The 22,009-nt window shown below is 42.0% G+C and overlaps 1 protein-coding gene and 1 long non-coding RNA gene across 2 annotated transcripts in view; both read right to left on the reverse strand.

Moving 5' to 3' along the window:
* Window positions 1–20,108, reverse strand: part of LOC139158425 (uncharacterized) — a 32,037-nt gene extending 11,929 nt beyond the window's left edge. Inside the window, exon 1 of the long non-coding RNA XR_011557690.1 lies at window positions 20,026–20,108. This is a non-coding gene — a long non-coding RNA (uncharacterized lncRNA). The remainder of the gene's footprint in view (window positions 1–20,025) is intronic.
* LOC139158423 (tigger transposable element-derived protein 1-like) lies at window positions 16,420–18,854 on the reverse strand. The gene is made up of 2 exons (XM_070735731.1): window positions 18,631–18,854; window positions 16,420–17,846 (listed from the first exon to the last, which is right to left on the reverse strand). The coding sequence occupies exons 1-2, from the start codon at window positions 18,806–18,808 to the stop codon at window positions 16,426–16,428; spliced, it is 1,599 nt and encodes a 532-aa protein (XP_070591832.1). The 5' UTR covers window positions 18,809–18,854; the 3' UTR covers window positions 16,420–16,425.
* Window positions 20,109–22,009: the final 1,901 nt, after the last annotated feature.

Below are 22,009 nucleotides of genomic sequence, written 5' to 3' on the forward strand. Positions count from 1 at the left end.
TTTTTTGGATAACCTGTCCATTTCCTCACCGTCCAATATTTTTTTAATTACTATATTTTCTTCCGGTGCTTTATTTAAAGATTGTCTTTTCAAAAACCATGCTTTTGACTGAATATCTAGGGCTTATTGTCCTTTTGCCTATGTGTCCTAATATCTCTTTAAGAATAACAGCAACAACTCCTGGGGCTTTTGTTCTTTTTGACTGATATATCACAAGAAACCCAGATTAAAGCAATTGTTTAACACACTTTTGAAGATACTGACTTTGTCACCTTGCTTTGTTAACACTGAAGCTTTGCCATCCTCCAATGTCCATATTTCTTCCTTCAACAGAGAAATTGGTGGGGGAGTAAAATCGAAGAACCAAGGTAGCCCTGACTATTGAGTTCAGAGGCATGAGAGTGGAAATGAGACTTCAGCTCTTTATTGGTTACAGTGAGCAAACATCAGCCCCTACCTGCTTTTGGCAGGGGTTTAAATAGGGACCCCTTTTGGGAAGGAGCCAATCAGAATTTCCCAGCTGCATTTCCTTGTCGGACTGGAGTGAAAATTTCCCAGCATCTCAGGACATAACATCCCTTCCCCTTTAATTAAGTGCACAAATTAGCATACATAATCATCTAAATACGTAGGATGTTTACTGCATTTATACTTAAGTGCACAGACCCATCACTCTTTCTACTAAATCTGCACTTCTATTCTACTAGTTTTTCTCATCATTCCTATCACCCATTTCCTCCCATGTTGACTGTATGACTGTAACTTGTTTCTTATATCCTAAGATTTTTATTAATATTGCTTCTTCATTGCTTATTTGACCCCTATGACAATCATTAAGTGTCGTACCACATGATTCTTGACAAATGTATATTTTATTTTATGTACGCTGAGAGCATATGCACCAAGACAAATTCCTTGTGTGTCCAATCACACTTGGCCAATAAAATTCTATTATATTCTAAAATTCTATTCTTTAATATTGGCACCATTGGGGTTTCCTATTTAGCATGAACTACCAGTTCTAAGACTCCCTGAGTTATTAGCCTATCTAATTCTTTGTTGATCAATGGCTTAAGGGCAAAGGGGACTCTATGGGGTTTTAGCTTTATCAGCTGTATATTGGGGTGTAAATTAAAGGAAATAGGCCCAGCCAAAGGTATCTGGAACTCCTGTAGCAGGCCATCACAGCTGCCCATAATTGTTGCGTTAATTGTCTCAAGTCACCTTCATTTGGAGAGTTCTGAAGCAATCTTCAGATCTTCAGGGGAAGAGCCTTCTCTGTGGCGGCACCGGCCCTCTGGAACCAACTCCCCCCGGAGATTAGAACTGCCCCTACTCTTCCTGCCTTCCGTAAACTCCTTAAAACCCACCTTTGCCGTCAGGCATGGGGGAACTGAAACATCTCCCCCTGGGCATGTTTAATTTATATATGGTATGCTTGTGTGTATGTCTGTTAGTTTATGGGGTCTTTTTTAAATCTTTAAATATTTTAAATTTGTCAGATTATTTATGATTTGTTCCACGTGTTGTGAGCCGCCCCGAGTCTTCGGAGAGGGGCGGCATACAAATCTAAGTAATAAATAAATAAATAAATAAATCTTGACCCAGTAAGCTTGGAATGCGGTTACAGGCAATTGTCAGCAACAGGCTTGCTTCTTGGTCAGCAGCAGGCTTGCTTCTTGGTCAGCATATTTTATGGTCACCCTTTTGATTCCCAACACTGGGATTCAGTTTCCTTGGCAATATGAGATCATCACCCATTAAAGTTGGCCCAGGGTGAGGTTAGGCTTGGCCCGCTTGGCAGTTTTCCAGGATATGATAATTATCGATGAGCCGTATCTATCTGCATTTCACAGGGAGAACCTTCCACTGTCATAGTAATGCAGATCAGCGTACTGCTCTGATCCCTAACTTGGTTCACCCTGATGTAATTTACCCCTGGTTGTGGAATATGGCTGCTGGCTCATCTGGGCCTCTCTCATCTCTCCATAGCTCAGTTGGGTAGTAGTTTTGCCCAGAACCTCTGGACGGGAAATGCAGTGCCTTGCAAACTCTCACTATGTTTCCAAATTTTCCACATCTGCAGCAAACGGCAGTGCAGAACTGGCAATGTGCTCGGGGGGGGGGGTGTTGCCCCCACAACTAAAACAAAATACTGGCCCTGGATTCTGCGCTTCCCTTCTCTGGTCCATCTGGTGTTGTGGTTAGCTCTGGCCCAGCTCCTGCCCCAAGGACTGTGGATGTGGGGGAGACATCCACATGCTGCAGGCCTGTTTTGTCCCCAGTGGAATCTGCTGATGAAGGCTCCTCTGACCAAGAAGACATGAGTGACAGGGAGGAGGAGAGTGTGGCAGACAGCTCAGAAGGAGATCAATTATCTAGCTCCTCCTTGGATTCGGAACAAGAGTTAATGATACAGCCACGCATGCGGAGAGCGATGCATAGGCAACAACAACTGAGAGATTATTATAAAAGAAAATGAGGCCACCTGTGGTTGGGTGGGGCTGTGGTAATTAGTGAGGCTGCTATAAATAGCAGCCTGTGGGTTTGGCCATTGTGGAGGATTATCTGATCGTTGTGTTTCGTGACTGCTTTACTGACTTTGACTTTTTGTGTGCTGATTTTTCCCCACTTTGAAACTAAACCAGTGTGTTTCACTTTGTGAAAGAAGAAGGACTGTGAATTACCTCACAGCTGGAAGCTAAGTATCACAGAACTGATAAGGGACTTGTACAAATTACCAGTTTGTTTGGAGACGAGTGCTCTTTGCTATACCAAAAGAGGGCTTAATTTAAGTGAATTGTCATTATAAAGAACATTGTTTTGAATTTTCAAACGTGTGTGAGTCTGAAATTTGTACCTGTGAATTTTTGGGAGGAGTCTACCAGAAAGCCCGACAGGACATCTGGTATACCTCTTCATCATTTGGATTGTTCAGCAGCAATGTCCTTTTCTAGAATCTCTCAAACTTCAGCACCCCCTTTAATTGGAGTGGTCCTTCACGCAGTGCTTCAGCAGCCTTATGAGATGTCTCGGCTGCCTTGGCTTCCTCTACTGCTACCTTCAGGGTTAATTCATCACTCTTTGTTAAAATCTTTTTTGTAATCCCATATCATGCACACCACGAATGAGCTGGAAAGGTAATGCTTCATCTAGATTCTAAAATTTGCAATGGATTGCAGCTTTTCTCAGTTCAGCCATGTAGTCATTTGTGGTTTCTCATTCCTGCTGTAAGTGTTCACCGAATTTGTACCAGCTAACAAATTTTGAAGGTGGTGGATCATAGTGCTTCTTGAGTACCTCCTGTAGCTTCATCCACGTAACTAATAATAATAATAATAATAATTTATTAGATTTGTATGCCGACCCTCTCCGGAGACTCGGAGTGGACTGTTTCTATAGTTTTGGGCTCTGTTAATGCTACAGCTCTATCAAAAACCTTGGGCCCGCAATGGCTCAGGAACATGTCCTTTTTCCTGTTATCTGTAAGATTCATCAAACCATTAGCTCCAAGAAAACAGCCTAATCTTGCTATATAGTTGTCCCACGATTCATTTTCTCCATCAAATGGTGACAGCGGATCGTAAGATGACGTTACTGTGCTCTAGTTGGCTGCTTGTTCTTTCATTGGTTTGAATCTGCGCCTCGTGACACTTCCTTCCAGGCAGACTGGATTGCCTTAGCAATAGCATTTAAATTTATATACCACTTCCCAGTCTTTACAGCCCTCTCTAACCGGTTTACAGAGAGTCATCATATTGCCCCCAACAATCTGGGTCCTCATTTTACTGACATTGGAAAGATGGAAGGCTAAGTCAACCTTGAGCCTACTGAGATTCGATCTGCCAAGCTGCTGGCAGCCGGCGATCAGCAGAAGTAGCTTGCAGTACTGCACTCTAACCACTGCACCACTGAGGCTCTATATGTTTAAAAATCTTCTTCAGTATCCCATCCTCGTCGCCAATATTGAGTTCAGATACTGAAGAGGCAGGAGACTAGCACTTAGTGAGCCTTTAGTGGTTATAGTGAGCAAACATCAGCCCCTGCCTGCTTTTGGCAGGGGTTTAAATAGGGAGCCCTTTTAGCCAATCAGAATTTCTCTGTTCCACTTCCTTGTCGGACTGGAGTGAAATTTTCTCAGCTTCTCTGGACGTAACACTGAGGAATACATCTATGCCAAAATGTTCACCTGCACCATAGAATCAGCCTTGTGGGTTGCCACTTAGGAGTTGCACATTTCTGCTGGCTGAAAAATAAACTGGAAAAAATGAATAAAAAAGATACTTCCTGCTAGTGTGAAAGGTTCCATTTGGTGGAAAGTCCCACAAGGATTCAGTGAGACATTTTGACAAGAATCTCTCCACAGCTCAGGAGCAGTTTGGTTTGTCAATTATCAGCTATTTAACACCCCCACTCTATTTCCTTCTTTGTGTTGAAAAGTATTCCAGGGAGCTTTGATGGCTGACAAAAAGAGTCCTGAAAGAACCAGGGTTAATCCTTCCTATTTCCTGCCATGGAATATATCTAAGGAATTTCTTGCCAGAATTGTCAGAAGTAAGAAAAAAAGTATCATTATCACTTTATAAAGCCTTAGTAAGACCACATTTAAAATACTGCATCAATAAATGACAAAAAAGATGTTGGGACTCTGGAAAGATTGCAGAGAAGAGCAACAAAGATGATAGGGGACCAGAGGCTAAAACATCTGAAGAAAGTTGCAGGAATTGGGTGTGTCTAGTTTAGTGAAAAGAAGGCTTAAGGGTGACGTGATAGCAGTGTTCCAATATTTGAGGAGCTACCACAAAGAATGGGTTAACTTATTCTCCAAAGCACTTGAAGGCAGAACAAGAAGCAATGGATGGAATTTAATCAAAGAGAGCACCCACTTAAAATTAAGGAGAAATTTCCTGACAGTTAGAACAACTGATCAGTCAATGACTTTACCTCCAGATGTTGTAGATGTTCCAAAACTGACGGTTTGAGATATTGGACACCCATTTGTCAGAAATGATATAGGGTTTCCTGCCTTAGCAGGAGGTTGGACTAGAAGATCTTCAAAGTCTCTTCCAACTATGTTATTCTGTAATTCTGTTAAGAGCTCCCTACCACACTTTTTTTTCCCTTTCGAGTATAGGCTGTCCTTCAAAACAGGTTTTTCATAAGGGTAAAGCGTATACAGTATTGGCTTTCTGAATCAGAATACTATATTTTACATGAGTCCATCATGATTGAGTTGCAAAAATCTGCATGACTACTAGATGGCAATAGAAGATGTGGAGTGTGGGTTTCTCTTGTAGTCATTGAGTAGTTGTCCAAAGGTTTGAAACCAACATATGGCCATTCATATACACCTGGCTGATGGTTTCTGGGTTTTAGGGTGTGGAAATACACTCAGAACTTCAGCTCTGCAGTGCTTTGAGTTTTGATGCCTAATCTATGAACACTCACTTTCTAGAATGACTTCACTAAATAATTATTTATTGCAGACCATAACATCAGTATGAAGAAAGCCATTACTGTTTGGCAGGCCTGTGTCATTATTACATCTTCAAGAACACTTGTTCACACAATAATCTCTAATTGCTTAGAGAGATTGCACAATGCTATTAAGAAACCCAATAGCTATTATTTGTGCTAAAATATATGTCTATGTTCTTTTAGAATGGGCACATTATTGACACTTATCCAACAATTTAAATTCAGAGAAAATAAGAAAATTACCTCCACAGGGAAATGGCCATTTAAATAAGTTGAGAAAGATCGCAACATCAAATTAATAAGATCCAAACATTCAGAGACTGAGCACATAGCAGTGGAGTATAGACATGTATAAAATTATGCCCACACAGCAAGAGATTCAACATTCCCAATCAACTCTCACAAAATTTACCAACCAACAACAGTGGAATATGTTCCATAAATGTAACTAGCCCCTGGGGTTGCTTCCTGTTGTTTAAATTATAAATTTTCATAGTTAGCAAGCATCACAAAATGAATACTCTTGTAAGGAACTGTCTTTCGAAAAAGTTTGAATCAGCTCTGCTTTAAAGATCACATATAAAGTTCAAATGCAAAGCATCATTTATCAATACTGTAGAGATCACCAAACTCTTGGCATTTTCTGAAACACCAATGGGATGTTGTTTTACATCCCCCTTATGGATGTTGGACAAAGAAGGTCCCATCCAGTGATGGGCTGCTACTGATGCAGTCAGGTACGCAGAACCGGTAGAAAAAATTTGCTCAGGTATGCAGAACCAGTAGAAAAAAATTGATTCCCCCCCCCCCTTCTGGGCTCTGGGTATGTTTTTCCTATCACAGTAAATGAAGTTGAATGTGTATAATTTTGGAAGAACTGTGTGTGTGTGTGTGTGTGTACGCATACAGTTTATATACAGTATGTACACATATGGCATATATACATAGAATTAAATAGTATATTTTGGATGTTCAGTAATAGTAAATAGATAGGGAAATTGTATCTCTTTGAGGCAAGGAGGCACCCTAACCTACGGTGACCTCCTTTAAGCCAGTCACATGACCTTTAAGCCATTTGCGGTCACATGATCATCAAGCCACTCCTACCTAGTCACATGGCTGGCAAGCCACACCCACAAAATAAACCATGCCCACAGTGTGGTAGTAAAAATTTTTGCAGCCCTTCACTGGTTACATCCATTATCACCCCAGAAAAGAGATCATTTTGGTTTATATTTTAAACGTGATCCACTGAAGAAAAACACTGAAATACTTCCATTCCTTTATGTCAGAAGTGGGCTTTCATTACTTTTGCTACTGGGGCATGAATGGGAGCGCGTGGGTGCACACAATGCTTCTCACATGCACAGAGCATTTTTGATGATGTCCGAGATGGAATCTCCCGCTGCCGATGCTACCAGTTCTGTTGCGAACCGGTAGCAACCCACCACTGCTTCATCTATATTATAAGTAAGTGCATCTGCACGAATATGAGAGTTCTGAATTAATAAGGAGACTAGTGCCCAGTGTTTTAAGTCTAATATTTGCTGGTTCCTAATTAACCAGATTACTAAATATTGTCACTGAGTTCTGATTTTCTTTTCTTTTTCTTTCTTTTTTTGGCAAAAAAGCCAACAAGTTCTCAGTCTGTCAGGTTTGCAAAAGCAAAGGAAGTTCTAAAATAGAAAGAATGAGCATATTTATGGAAAATTCACAATGTTTGAAGGAGGGATCGAAGAGAATTAGTACAAGGACATGTTCAGAATTTTTCTTTCGAAAAGGAAGGAAAAGGAAGTTTGCCAAATTTCTAAATCATGTTGTGTAATTACGGATATCTAAAGACACAGACATCAAAAAACCATTAAAAAAGATACAAACGTTAAAAATGCAAAAAGCATACGCAAATGAAAATTAAGAGCTGAAGGAATAAGAGATTCAGTTGAGAGTTTTAACATAAATATATTGTAAATCAATCACTGAGAATGGAAGAAGATGGAATTTCACACGCTACCATGATGATGATATTTCAGAATTAAATTTGAATTAAATCACTTTCCATATTTGCAAGTATAGGTTGAAGACAAAGGTGGGCTTCACATATTGTAACAACTTGTTTGTCCAGCACCAGAATAGTGAGTGTGCGTGCGATGTCACAAAACATGGCAAATCCGTTTTCATCATCAACTGGTGGAAGGTCTTAAGCATAAAACGTATCAGGAAAGACTTCATGAACTCAATCTGTATAGTCTGGAGGACAGAAGGAAAAGGGGGGACATGATCGAAACATTTAAATATGTTAAAGGGTTAAATAAAGTCCAGGAGGGAAGTGTTTTTAATAGGAAAGTGAATACAAGAACAAGGGGACACAATCTGAAGTTAGTTGGGGGAAAGATCAAAAGCAACATGAGAAAATATTATTTTACTGAAAGAGTAGTAGATCCTTGGAACAAACTTCCAGCAGACGTGGTTGGTAAACCCACAGTAACTGAATTTAAACATGCCTGGGATAAACATATATCCATTGTAAGATAAAATACAGGAAATAGTATAAGGGCAGACTAGATGGACCATGAGGTCCTTCTCTGCCATCAGTCTTCTATGTTTCCATGTTTCTATCAGCACATCCATGTGATGTCAAAGAACATAGCAATTTGCTCAAGTGCACTATACATGCATATGTATCACAGTGATATAGGATGGGATTGCACCTGGGCAGGTGGGGTGGATGGGTGGGGCCACCTGCAGGTCACTACTACCAGTTTGCCTGAACCGGTCTGAACCGAATGAATCCCACCTTTGGTTGAGCCTACATTGTGCAGAGGAAAATTCCTCTCTGACAATCACATAGAGGAGGAGGTCAGTCTGTTTTCCAAGGCACCAGAAAGCCGGACAAGGAATAATGGATGGAAACTGATCAAGGAGAGATCCAACCTGGAAATAAGGAGAAACTTTCTCACAGTGAGAGCAATCAACCAGTGGAACAGCTTGCCTGCAGAGGTTGTGAGAGCTTCAACACTTGAGACTTTTAAGAAGAGATTGGAGAGCCATGTGTCTGAAATGGTATGGGGACTCCTGCTTGAGTGGGGGGTTGGACTAGATGATCTACAAGGTACCTTCCAACTCTAGTAATCTAAATCTAAACCCAATCTTTCACTCCCTAAAGGATTTCACTGTGAATTATATTTGCTGAACTTTTTTCGCTGACCTACTTTTCAGCTATCACTTGCTATCTGTTCTTGATAGCATCACCAGGTTCTGTTTTAAATTCCTCTCATTCCTTTTCTCCCTAGGCCCCGGCCCTTGCCAAAATGTGTTGTTTTCCATTGATAGCCATATCTAGAATTTGCCCCTTCCTTTCCTTGACATCCTCTTATTATTTCCCACAGTCACTCTTGTTATGTTCTTCTTTATTGATCTTCCTGATCTATATCCTCTATTACATGAATGGTCATCTGTTTGCACAGCATAACTTCCCATGTTCTTCTCCATCCAGTGAAACGCCCTCAAATTATTATTATGTGTCCACAACAATGTTTTTTAGCTGTTGTTGGCCTTCCTATGCCTTGAATTTTCCCCAAGAATCTAGGATATCATAATGTATTGGTTTATGGTTACTATTAAGGTTCATTACTCAATAAGCCAGATGTTTACATGGGATTTGACACTTTTATCCACTATTGAGTCCTGCTCAAGGACTTGGGATAGGCAGATGTTACTATCTGATGGTGTCATCTCAGGAGGTAAGCTATTCCAAATAAAATTGCCTTCCATTTGCAATGGACTGGTAGTGTGTTTGTTAATACCAATGATGTTCAGTGGTACCCCAAATGTTATTGGATTGCATCCAAGATGCTATCACTGTTGGTAGTATCTTTACCTTGTTCTACTTCTATTTGCAGTACATTGTATTTTGTGATTTTTATTCTTTCTGTTCTCTTCTGCTGTCTCCAGCTACTGCCACACCCATTATCCACACCTTTTCTTATCAATAGTTATTAAGTAGGGGATGTGTTATGGCAGGCGCTTGTCTATTTGATTCCTAGAGTCCCAGAGAAATTTAGCTTCTTTATTTTCTCTTACTTTGCTTACAGGCAAATAGTATTTCTTGCCGATCTGCTAATGCAATGTTTCCCAACCTTGGCAACTTGAAGATATCTGGACTTCAACTCCCAGAAGACGGCAGCCAGCATTCGCTGGCTGGGGAATTCTGGGAGTTGAAGTCCAAATATCTTCAAGTTGCCAAGTTTGGGAAACACTGTTCTAATGTGCCATTGTTGCTACATTGTTATGCCATTGTTTGTAGTCAGTCAGATCTTCTTGCAACTGATACATCTGGCTTTGTATACATTCGATTTTGCTAGATTTGCTGTCTCTTTTTTCAATTTTCTTGTTCTTCACAAGGGCCACTTTTTTTTTGGTCTGCTATTTTTAAAAAATGTACTGGCCATGTAATACTTTGCCTTTCTGTGTCTCCGTATATTTATATTCTTCTTTTTCAACAGCCCTTTTTCAATCCTTTACTTTATTGAGACAACGTTTTTAAAATTCACCTAAAATTAAGCCTGTTTGTTTCCATCTTTTGCTTAGAACTAAGAGTTCATCCCTTGTATGTTTTATCCCTTGCTATTGGAATGTCCATTCTCTTGACATTCAACTTCCTTTCCTTTTACATGGACACCCACCTATTTCCTAAAGCTAAATCCATTCACTAAGGCTTATCCGAATGAACCTTCCTTTTGTTGATTTTTCTCCAATACATTATATTTTCCCAGCATTTTTAAATTGTTTTCTGATGCCAGATATCTCCTTCACGCTATTTAACAAGTCGACACACACAAGCAGCATAAAAACACATTTATTACTTTCATTGTCTCCAATTAAGCAATTTTGTAGCACTTTAATTATCATTACCATCCATCACATTTTGAGAAGTTCTGTTTATTTGTTTTAAACAACTCTGAAATAATTGGAGTTTGCAAGGACTTTCAAAGTGATATCCCTTCAAAGCTTTGCACAACACTATTCATAAAACATATAATCAAACTTGGGAAGGAGAAGGTGTTACAGAATCATAGTATCAGACTCTTGAAAGAGATACATGGAGGCTTTCTAGTCCAATCTCCACCCAAAGTAGCAATCTTCATACTATCCCAGACAAGTGGCTATTGAAATTTTGTTTGAAAACATCCAGTTTCCATGACTCCAGGAAGCCAAAATACAGTGATAGCTCGTCTTACAAACGCCTTATCATACAAACTTTTCGAGATACAAATCCGGGGTTTAAGATTTTTTTTGCCTCTTCTTACAAACTATTTTCACCTTACAAACCCACCACCGCAACTGGGATGTCCCACTTCTGGACTTCCGTTGCCAGTGAAGCACCCGTTTTTGTGCTGCTGGGATTCCCTGAGGCTCCCCTCCATGGGAAATCCCACCTCTGGACTTCCATGTTTTTGTGATGCTGCAGGGGAATCCCAGCAGGGGAATCCCAGCAGTGCAAAAACGGGCGCTTCGCTGGCAACAGAGGTGTGGAGGTGGGGTTTCCCATGGAGGGGAGCCTCAGGGGAAGCCCAGCAGTGCAAAAACGGGTGCTTTTGGCTGGCAAAAGGGGTGAATTTTGGGCTTGCACACATTAATCACTTTTCCATTGATTCCTATGGGAAACATTGTTTCATCTTACAAACTTTTCACCTTAAGAACCTCGTCCCGGAACCAATTAAGTTTGTAAGACAAGGTATCACTGTATTGAGTAGAGTCATGCTTGAATATTTCGTACTAGTTTGATTCATCTCAATTCCACACAAAAAGATGCAGTATAAGTACTAGGTTCTTATCTTCTTGCCTGCCTTTTTTTTAACACTGCATTCATTATCACAAGGGAAAACAATTGAACCAAAATAGTATTCTCTTTTCTCCATCTTTACATGCAAATTTTTTTTTTTACTGGCGATATCAACACTAAGATCAATTTTATAGAAGGTGCTGATTTGGGCACCTTTCATTTTTACAGAAATAGTGCAGAAAACAAGTTAAACAAAATATGATATTGTGTAAAACTGAGTCCTTCGGGATTGGGGGGCATAGGAGTTGAATAAATAAATAAATAACTCTGCATTTGTACTTTCTAACAATGCAATTTTATTACACTTAAATAAAATTCAGTTTGCTATCTCTTTTAACACTACTTTCTAATGCCACGACCCCTTAATACAGTTCCTCATCTTGTGGTGACCCCCAACTATATGTTTAGCACCAATTCTTCCAACAGATCTTTAAGCTGATTGGCAAGAGGTCAAGAGGGACACCCCCCTGTAAACACCTGATTGGTTGGATTGTAAAAATATGTTCCAAGATGCCAGAATAGAAGCTTTAGTTGCTAACACCATTGGAAATTTGTCTTTTCCCATGGTCTTAGGTGACCCCTGTGAAATGGTCATTCGACCCCCAAAGTTGCTAGTTCTTAGTGAGAACACTTCTGTCACTTCTGATTTTCAAGTCCAATTTGAACCTGGATGGTTTGCCCTCTCAAGTTGCTAGTTCTTAGTGAGGACACCTCCCCCACTTCTGATTTTCAAGTCCAATTTGAACCTGGATGTTTTGCCCTCTCAAGTTGCTAGTTCTGAGTGAGAACACTTCCCCCACTTCTGATTTTCAAGTCCAATTTGAACCTGGATGTTTTGCCCTCTCAAGTTGCTAGTTCTTAGTGAGAACACCTCCCCCACTTCTGATTTTCAAGTCCAATTTGAACCTGGATGTTTTGCCCTCTCAAGTTGCTAGTTCTGAGTGAGAACACTTCCCCCACTTCTGATTTTCAAGTCCAATTTGAACCTGGATGTTTTGCCCTCTCAAGTTGCTAGTTCTTAGTGAGAACACCTCCCCCACTTCTGATTTTCAAGTCCAATTTGAACCTGGATGTTTTGCCCTCTCAAGTTGCTAGTTCTTAGTGAGGACACCTCCCCCACTTCTGATTTTCAAGTCCAATTTGAACCTGGATGGTTTGCCCTCTCAAGTTGCTAGTTCTGAGTGAGAACACCTCCCCCACTTCTGATTTTCAAGTCCAATTTGAACCTGGATGTTTTGCCCTCTCAAGTTGCTAGTTCTTAGTGAGAACACCTCCCCCACTTCTGATTTTCAAGTCCAATTTGAACCTGGATGTTTTGCCCTCTCAAGTTGCTAGTTCTTAGTGAGAACACTTCTGTCATTTCTGATTTTCAAGTCCAATTTGAACCTGGATGTTTTGCCCTCATGTCCTCCTTCCATCCCTCCCTCCTTCCATCCCTTCTCTCCCTCCCTCCTTCTCTCCCTCCCTCCTTCCACCCCTCCTTCCTTCCTTTCGTAAAAAGCACTTAAACAATGACAGAATAAAAAACCCCAGCCCTCACCTGTGTTTGAATTTCATTCACTCAGTCATTCATTCATTCTTCTGTATGCCACTCAGTCCCAACACTTTCAACCCACAAATTACCATTTCCCATCCCCTTAATGTACTGTACTGTACCTCTACCTGTACCTGTACTGTACACATTGAATAACACACTTAGTCATCCTGATAGAAACAATAACAATATTTATTTACATTTTTACATTTTTTGGGGGGGGTTAGCATAACTAGGATAAATCAGGATCTTCTTCTATCACCATGTCTACAATGGACGCTGCAGGTGATGGTGTGACAGACCTCGTGGTTTTTGTGACAAACATAGTTATGGATTGTAAAAATATGTTCCAAGATGCCAGAATAGAAGCTTTAGTTGCTAACACCATTGGAAATTTGTCTTTTCCCATGGTCTTAGGTGACCCCTGTGAAATGGTCATTCGACCCCCAAAGGGGTTCCGAGCCCAAGGTTGAGAACCACTGCTCTAAATAGATGATAGACGATAGATAGATGATAGAGATAGATATAGATAGATAGATAGATAGATAGATAGATGGATGGATGGATGGATGGATGGATGGACGGATGGACAGACAGACAGGCAGACAGGCATACTGACAGACAGACATGCCCACTATCATTACCAATCTTTCTCTCTCTAGATATTGAAAGTAATACATTTTAAACATAATAGTTTATTTAAAAAAACCTTTTATCTATACAATAGATATAAACAATATTTTTAAAATACTTTTGGTCACTTAAAATATTTTAAACTGCTGCTAGGCCAGCAAGTTATGTATACTGTTTACATACCAAGGCATTCCATTAACTGTTGCTGGGTCATTCAATTGCAATATTTTATAGTTACTTCTGAGTTCATATCTGATAAAATTTCAGTTCTTTCAGTTGACCAACTGCAAAGTATGCCAAGAATGATATTTTTTAATTTTAGAAAATTATAAAATACTCAGATATATTAACTCTCCAAAAGATATACCATTTTTAGCATAGGAGGGTTCCTCCTGGCTTGGACCAGTTCTATAGAACCGGTAGTAACTTCATGATCTGGGTCACTGGATTTGGGAGTGAGCCAGGCCTGCCATACCCTTGTTGTGGTTGGCTCTGGCCCAGCTCCTGCCGCAGGGAATGTGGAGGTGGATGCAGGGGAAACTTCAACATGTCACAGGCCTGTGTTATTGAATTGTACTGAATGGCCTCCATTTGTGGTAATGCTGGACGAGGTGGAGTTGATTCATTTTGAGCGTGTGCAGTTCCATCTGAAGAACTTCGACATGGTCATCGTTTACAAAGACTACAACAAGAAGGTCACAATGATTAACGCCATTCCTGTGGCCTCACTCGATCCCATCAAAGAGTGGCTTAAGTGAGTATGTAACACAGGTGGCATATCCCTTGCATTGGTATAATTTCCCCTGACTGGTAATTGTTGAGCGGTTAAGAGACCTTAAGGTCCCTTCCATGCGGTTTATCATCTTCACGGCATCAATCCAGACTATCTGAGAAACCATCCCAACCAATGAGAGTGACCCTCCCCATTTGTACTCCCCAAGTAGTAGGATTTGCACCCACCCTCCTCAAAGGCTGAAGGCCACAGTTGGACTGGGACCACAATGGGGGGTACACTCTGGGGGTACACCCTGGGGTACACCCTGGGGTACACAATGGGGGGTACACCCTGGAGGCGGCGATCAGATTAACAGAAGAAGCCCATGTTTGCCCATATACTTTATGTTCCCCCTCATCTTTCAGTTGTAAATTATCATTGTTTGTTTAACCTATTGAACACCTTCCCACAGGGCAACTCTGGGTGGCGGGGTTGACATGCTCCCGGTTCGCTCGTGCTTGTCAGTTGTTCGAAAGCCAGTTGCAAAGGGAGCACAAGGCTCTGCCCACCTGCAACTGGACTTTCTGTTTTTTCTTAGAAGATGTTTGGCTTCTCCAATGCGCTGCTAAGGTGTTGTATGGTTTTTAAATTGTTGGTGTTTTTAAATATAATTTTAATATTAGATTTGTTCCATGGTTATACTGTTTTTATTATTGTTGTGAGCCGCCACGAGTCTTCGGAGAGGGGCGGCATACAAATCTAATAAATTGAATTGAATTGAATTGAATTGAGAGCAATCAACCAGTGGAACAGCTTGCCTGCGAAGGTTGTGGGTATTCCAACACTTGAGACTTCCAAGAGGAGATTTGACTGCCATTTGTCTGAAAGGGTGTAGGAACTCCTGCTTGAATGGGGGTTTGGACTAGATTTATTTATTTTATTTATTTATTCTTTGTCCAATATACAATACATATGGAAGAGAATAGACATTAAGTAATATATATATAACGATAGAAAGTAAAAAGAAGAGAAGTAGATGGGAGGGAGAGAATATATATGATATAAGAGATAAGGAGAGAATATATATGATATACAGTGATCCCTCGATTATCGCGAGGGTTCTGTTCCAAGACCCCTCGCGATAATCGATTTCTCGCGATGTAGCGGTGCGGAAGTAAAAACACCATCTGCGCATGCGCGTCCTGTTTTCCATGGCCGCGCATGTGCAGATGGTGGGGCGACGGCAGTTCGGAGGCTGGCAATGTTTTTTTTCATGCCGGCCACCCCCCCCAGCGCCTCCAGGCTCCTCGCCGCTACCCCCCGCCCGCCCGATTCGCCCCTCCCATCCCTCCCTCCTTAGAACGTGGATTTTTCACCCTCTCAAGTTGCTAGTTCTGAGTGAGAACACTTCTGTCACTTCTGATTTTCAAGTCCAATTTGAACCTGGATGGTTTGCCCTCTCAAGTTGCTAGTTCTTAGTGAGAACACCTCCCCCACTTCTGATTTTCAAGTCCAATTTGAACCTGGATGGTTTCCCCTCTCACGTTGCTAGTTCTTAGTGAGAACACTTCTGTCACTTCTGATTTTCAAGTCCAATTTGAACCTGGATGGTTTGCCCTCTCAAGTTGCTAGTTCTGAGTGAGAACACTTCCCCCACTTCTGATTTTCAAGTCCAATTTGAACCTGGATGTTTTGCCCTCTCAAGTTGCTAGTTCTTAGTGAGAACACTTCTGTCACTTCTGATTTTCAAGTCCAATTTGAACCTGGATGGTTTGCCCTCTCAAATTGCTAGTTCTGAGTGAGAACACTTCTGTCACTTCTGATTTTCAAGTCCAATTTGAACCTGGATGTTTTGCCCTCATGTCCTCCTTCCATCCCTCCCGCCTTCCATCCCTTCTCTCCCTCCCTCCTTCTCTCCCTCCCTCCTTCCACCCCTCCTTCCTTCCTTTCGTAAAAAGCACTTAAACAATGACAGAATAAAAAACCCCAGCCCTCACCTGTGTTTGAATTTCATTCACTCAGTCATTCATTCATTCTTCTGTATGCCACTCAGTCCCAACACTTTCAACCCACAAATTACCATTTCCCATCCCCTTAATGTACTGTACTGTACCTCTACCTGTACCTGTACTGTACACATTGAATAACACACTTAGTCATCCTGATAGAAACAATAACAATATTTATTTACATTTTTACATTTTTTTGGGGGGGGTAGCATAACTAGGATAAATCGGGATCTTCTTCTATCACCATGTCTACAATGGACGCTGCAGGTGATGTTGTGACAGACCTCGTGGTTTTTGTGACAAACATAGTTATGGGCAGTTGTTGGCGATTTTTCTTTTTCTTGGCTAACATGGCTCTGTATGGTGCAATGGTGTTGTCAAGGGAGGCCTTAAAGTGTATAGAGCGAGTCATGTTGGGGTCCCAAAGTTGCACCATGCATTGGAGATGTGCAGCAGTTCTGTTCAGTTCTGCAAGCCGCTCAAGCGTTAGGCCAACATCTTCTTCTTCCTCAGCTTGTTCAGCTTCCGCTTCCTCCTCCTCTTCTTCACTCGCTGACTTGGTCAGCTCCTCCAGATCTTTGCCTGTCAGCGGTAGGCCATGCTCATCAAGCAAACCATTGACTTCCTCTGGTGTCATGTCAACGAAGCCTTCTCCACCCAGTGCCTGTGCCAGCTTCACAGAGTTCTGGACTGCAGCATCTTGAATTTCTTCGGGAGCAAATCCCCTGTAATCATGCACCACTTCTGGCCACAATTTCCTCCAGCAGGCATTCATTGTCTGTGACTTCATATCCATTAAGGCATTCTGAATGTTCTTCAGACAAGATGCAATTGTGTACTGACGCCAGTAGGCCTTCAATGTGAAGTTTTCATCAGCATCCATTGCTTCCACGATGCTTCCAAGAGAATTGCGCATGTACAGTGCCTTAAATGCGCGGATAACACCTAGATCCATCGGCTGGATAAGCGATGTGGTGTTTGGTGGCAAGAATTCGACTTGCACCCCATCATGTTCATGTTCCAGGTCATCGTGGCCTCCAGCATTGTCCATTAGGAGAAGCACTTTGAAATTGAGTCCTTTGGCAGCCAAATAATCCTTCACCTGTGGGATGAAGCACTGATGAAACCAGTCCCGCGTGAGGGGTTTTGTAATCCATGCTTTAGGATTATGCATCCAGTACACTGGCAATGCATTCTTATTTCTGTTCTTGAGGGCTCTTGGATTTCGTGACTTATAAATTAGCCCTGGCTTCATCAAAAAGCCTGCTGCATTCCCACACATGATCAAAGTCACTCTATCTTTCATGGCCTTAAAGCCAGGGGCTTTGGCTTCATCTTGCATCAAGAAAGTCCGTGAAGGCATCCTCTTCCAGAACAGGCCTGTTTCGTCCATGTTGAACACCTGTTCTGGAAGGTAGCCCCCTTCTGCAATTAGATCTTTAAACGTGCGCTGGACAAAGTTTTCGACTGCACCTGTATCTGCTGAGGCAGCTTCTCCATGCAATGACACACTCTTCAGGCCATAGCGCCGTTGAAATTTGTCAAACCACCCTTTGCTTGCTGTGAATGTGGCTGGGGCTGAAGAAGCAGAAGATGTTGATGGCTGGGGGTCTTCAGAGTCAACAGCACCTTCATCTACAGAGAATGACAGGAAAGGGAGAGAGAAGTGACTTGAATGAAAGCATACAGTCCTTCCATCCCTCCCTCTTTCCATCCCTCCCTCCTTCCATCCCTCCCTCCCTCCATCCCTCCCTCCCTCCTTCCATCCCTCCCTCCCTCCTTCCTTCCTTCCATCCCTCCTTCCTTCCTTCCATCCCTCCCTCCTTCCATTCCTCCCTCCTTCCATCCCTCCCTCCTTCCTTCCTTCCCTCCTTCCATCCCTCCCTCCTTCCATCCCTCCTTCCCTCCCTCCCTCCTTCCTTCCATCCCTCCCTCCTTCCATCACTCCTTCCATCCCTCCCTCCCTCCCTCCTTCCTTCCTTCCATCCCTCCCTCCTTCCATCCCTCCCTCCCTCCTTCCTTTCTTTCTTCCTTCCTTCCATCCTTCCTTCCATCCCTCCCTCCTTCCATCCCTCCCTCCTTCCATCCCTCCCTCCTTCCTTCCTTCCATCCCTCCTTCCATCCCTCCCTCCTTCCCTCCTTCCCTCCCTCCTTCCTTCCTTCCATCCCTCCTTCCATCCCTCCCTCCTTCCATCCCTCCTTCCCTCCCTCCCTCCTTCCTTCCTTCCATCCCTCCTTCCATCCCTCCCTCCTTCCATCCCTCCCTCCCTCCTTCCTTCCATCCCTCCCTCCTTCCATCACTCCTTCCATCCCTCCCTCCCTCCTTCCTTCCTTCCATCCCTCCCTCCCTCCTTCCATCCCTCCCTCCCTCCTTCCTTAAAAAACACTTAAATACAGAATAAAAAACCCCAGCCCTCACCTGCGTTTCCCTCATCTGCATCGCCTCCTTCTGTGTCTTCAAGACGGTTGTACAATTGCTGCGCCTTGGTTCGTATAGTGTTCGTATCCAAAGCAATGCTCTTTTTGTGGCAGTCTTGTACCCACACAGACAAAGCAGCTTCCATCTTCATAAGCCGTTTGTTTCTAGGCGTCACCATATGAGATAAGGAAAGACAATTGGATAGGGGACGATAGGCACATCAGTGCACTTATATATGCCCCTTACTGGCCTCTTAGGAACCTGGAGAGGTCAATCGTGGAGAGTCTAAGGGAGAAGTGTTGGGGATTAGGGGTTGACACAATTGAGTCCGGTAATGAGTTCCACGCTTCGACAACTCGATTGTTAAAGTCATATTTTTTACAGTCAAGTTTGGAGTGGTTAATATTAAGTTTGAATCTGTTGTGTGCTCTTGTGTTGTTGCGGTTGAAGCTGAAGTAGTTGTTGACCGGAAGGACGTTGCAGCATATGATCTTGTGGGCAATACCTAAATCGTGTTTTAGGCGCCGCAGTTCTAAGCTTTCAAGACCCAGGATAGATAGTCTATTTTCGTAGGGTATTCTGTTTCGAGTGGAGGAGTGAAGGGCTCTTCTGGTGAAATATCTTTGGACGTTTTCGAAAGTGTTGATGTCTGAGATGTGGTATGGGTTCCAGACAGATGAGCTGTATTCGAGAATGGGTCTGGGATAGGTTTTGTAGGCTCTAGTCAGTAGTGTGAGATTGCCAGAGCAGAAGCTACGTAGGATCAGGTTAACAACTCTGGAAGCCTTTTTGGCGATATTGTTGCAGTGGGCTTTAGCAATTAGGTCATTTGATATTAGTATTCCAAGGTCTTTTACTGAGTGTGGGTTGGCTGCGAGATGACCTACAACTCTAGAAATCTAAATCTAAATGACCCTCCTTAGTTGTATGAAGAAAAGTGAAGGATTAGGGAAACACATTTCGACTTGCAAGATCCTGTAATAAAAGCTGTATTAGCCTGCATACTTTTGGTTTCTATATTTGGTCTACCTTGGAGGGATGATAGACAGCAGATATTACCAAAATTAAGGCAAGCCTATACAAGCAAAACTGGGTCTCTTTAAAAGAGAGTTGGTGTTGTTGTTTTTTGCTTTCCATTCAGCTTTTGGTATTTTTCTCCATTTTTTGGCTTAGCATATACTTATCTGCTAACTGAGTATTATTATACATATGTCATGCATCTAATACAAAGGGGTCATGACTCCATAAATTTCTATGCTGTCCTATCCTTTTTTTCCACCTGTACGGTGCCACAAGATTCTTTTATAACTTTGCTGTAAAAAATAATAATGAAATAAAACCCACGGTGGCTGTTCCTGAAAATACAAAAATAAGTAAATAAATAAACAAACCCACCTCTGATTTTCAGTATATCCTGTGCTGTACTATTTCCTGCTGATTATTGCATAAAGGCACCATATGTTCGGTATCTCTTTTATTTGACTTGGATTTCAACAATGACTCACCGTGTTAACTTGCAAAACTAGACATGTAGATTTCCTGACCATGCCAAGTGGGCAGGAAATCAATTGGCTAACGGTTACGGTTAGAGGGGGTAAATGTTTGAATAGCAGACAAAATTACACATGAAAGCCTCCACTCTTTTTTTTTTTAAAAAAAAGGCTCCTTCTCACAATAATACGTTCAATGGCTTTGATAGTTAATTTTAAAATACTTTCCTAAATTCAGCCCATTTAGAACTTACCCCAGAGTTTGTCGAGGTTAAAGTGGAGAAAATAATAGAAATTCTTTTCTTAGCCACTAAATTGACCATGTCTCCTCTATATACCTTCCCTCAGCAATGAGCCCTTCTGTAACATTCTTAGACTGAACCACATAGGCTTCAGTCAGGTCCTCCGTTCTGGAGGGAAAGTACTGACTGCTGATTGGCTAGACTCTCTGGCAGCTGCCTATAAAAGAGCTGAGGCTGACTGGCTACCAAGTCAACTGCATTCCACTCATTGGCTGCAGCACCTTCCGGTGGCTGCAGAATTTCAATGCCCCCCTCATGCTGACAGTGGTCAGTGGCTCTACCGAGGACAAAATAATCACCCACTGAGTGTTGAGGGGGTGGCTGAAGGGGTCTGTTGAGGCTGAATTTAAAATGTTTATGACAGTTATGACAGTCTCAAAACGGGTGAGCAGTGTGGTCGGGCAGTAGGAAAAGCAAGTAGGATGCTTGGCTGCATAGCTAGAGGTATAACAAGCAGGAAGAGGGAGATTGTGATCCCCTTATATAGAGCGCTGGTGAGACCACATTTGGAATACTGTGTTCAGTTCTGGAGACCTCACCTACAAAAAGATATTGACAAAATTGAACGGGTTCAAAGATGGGCTACAAGAATGGTGGAAGGTCTTAAGCATAAAACGTATCAGGAAAGACTTAATGAACTCAATCTGTAAAGTCTGGAGGACAGAAGGAAAAGGGGGGACATGATCGAAACATTTAAATATGTTAAAGGGTTAAATAAGGTTCAGGAGGGAAGTGTTTTTAATAGGAAAGTGAACACAAGAACAAGGGGACACAATCTGAAGTTAGTTGGCGGAAAGATCAAAAGCAACGTGAGGAAATATTATTTCACTGAAAGAGTAGTAGATCCTTGGAACAAACTTCCAGCAGGCGTGGTTGGTAAATCCACAGTAACTGAATTTAAACATGCCTGGGATAAACATATATCCATCCTAAGATAAAACACAGGAAATAGTATAAGGGCAGACTAGATGGACCATGAGGTCTTTTTCTGCCATCAGTCTTCTATGTTTCTATGTTTCTATGACCAAATAATATGAACTGTCAGTATTGTGGGGTTGCCTTCTCTGGGGGGACCAACTGGTTGTTCCACAGAAATTGTGTGTTACAGTATTGGAAGCATTGCATGTACAGTGGTACCTCTACTTATGAACTTAATTTGTTCCGTGACCGGGTTCTTAAGAAGAAAAGTTTGTAAGAAGAAACATTTTTTCCCATAGGAATCAATGTACTGGACAACTGCACCAGAGGGGGGGGCAGTAGGAGTCTGGGGAAAACTTTCCTCACAGTCATGGGCACATACTTGAAATGGTTAGAGATAGCCCTCATGTCCACCACCACAGCAGAGGTGATCATCAAGGTGCTATGGAGACTTTTCTCCATGCTCAGCCTGTCCGGTGTCCTGGTTTCAGACAATATCCCCCAATTCATGGCCTTACAATTTAAAGCCTATTTAGCAGAACAGGGGATCAGACACATTCTTTGCTCACCATTCCATCCCTCCAGCAATTGTTAAGGGAAGAGAATGATGAGATCAGCAAAAGAAGTCCTTTCACGCATGAGCCCAGGCAATTGGCAACTCAAATCAAT

This window comes from Erythrolamprus reginae, chromosome 2 (assembly GCF_031021105.1).
Source record: "Erythrolamprus reginae isolate rEryReg1 chromosome 2, rEryReg1.hap1, whole genome shotgun sequence".
Lineage (NCBI taxonomy): Eukaryota > Metazoa > Chordata > Lepidosauria > Squamata > Dipsadidae > Erythrolamprus > Erythrolamprus reginae.

Excerpts from the sequence above, each read along its gene's own strand:
- LOC139158423 (XM_070735731.1), bottom strand. The coding sequence starts at position 18,808 with ATGGTGACGCCTAGAAACAAACGGCTTATGAAGATGGAAGCTGCTTTG. Across the intron at positions 17,847-18,630 it reads TGCAGATGAGGGAAACGCAG|ATGAAGGTGCTGTTGACTCT; the intron begins GTGAGGGCTGGG and ends CATTCTCTGTAG.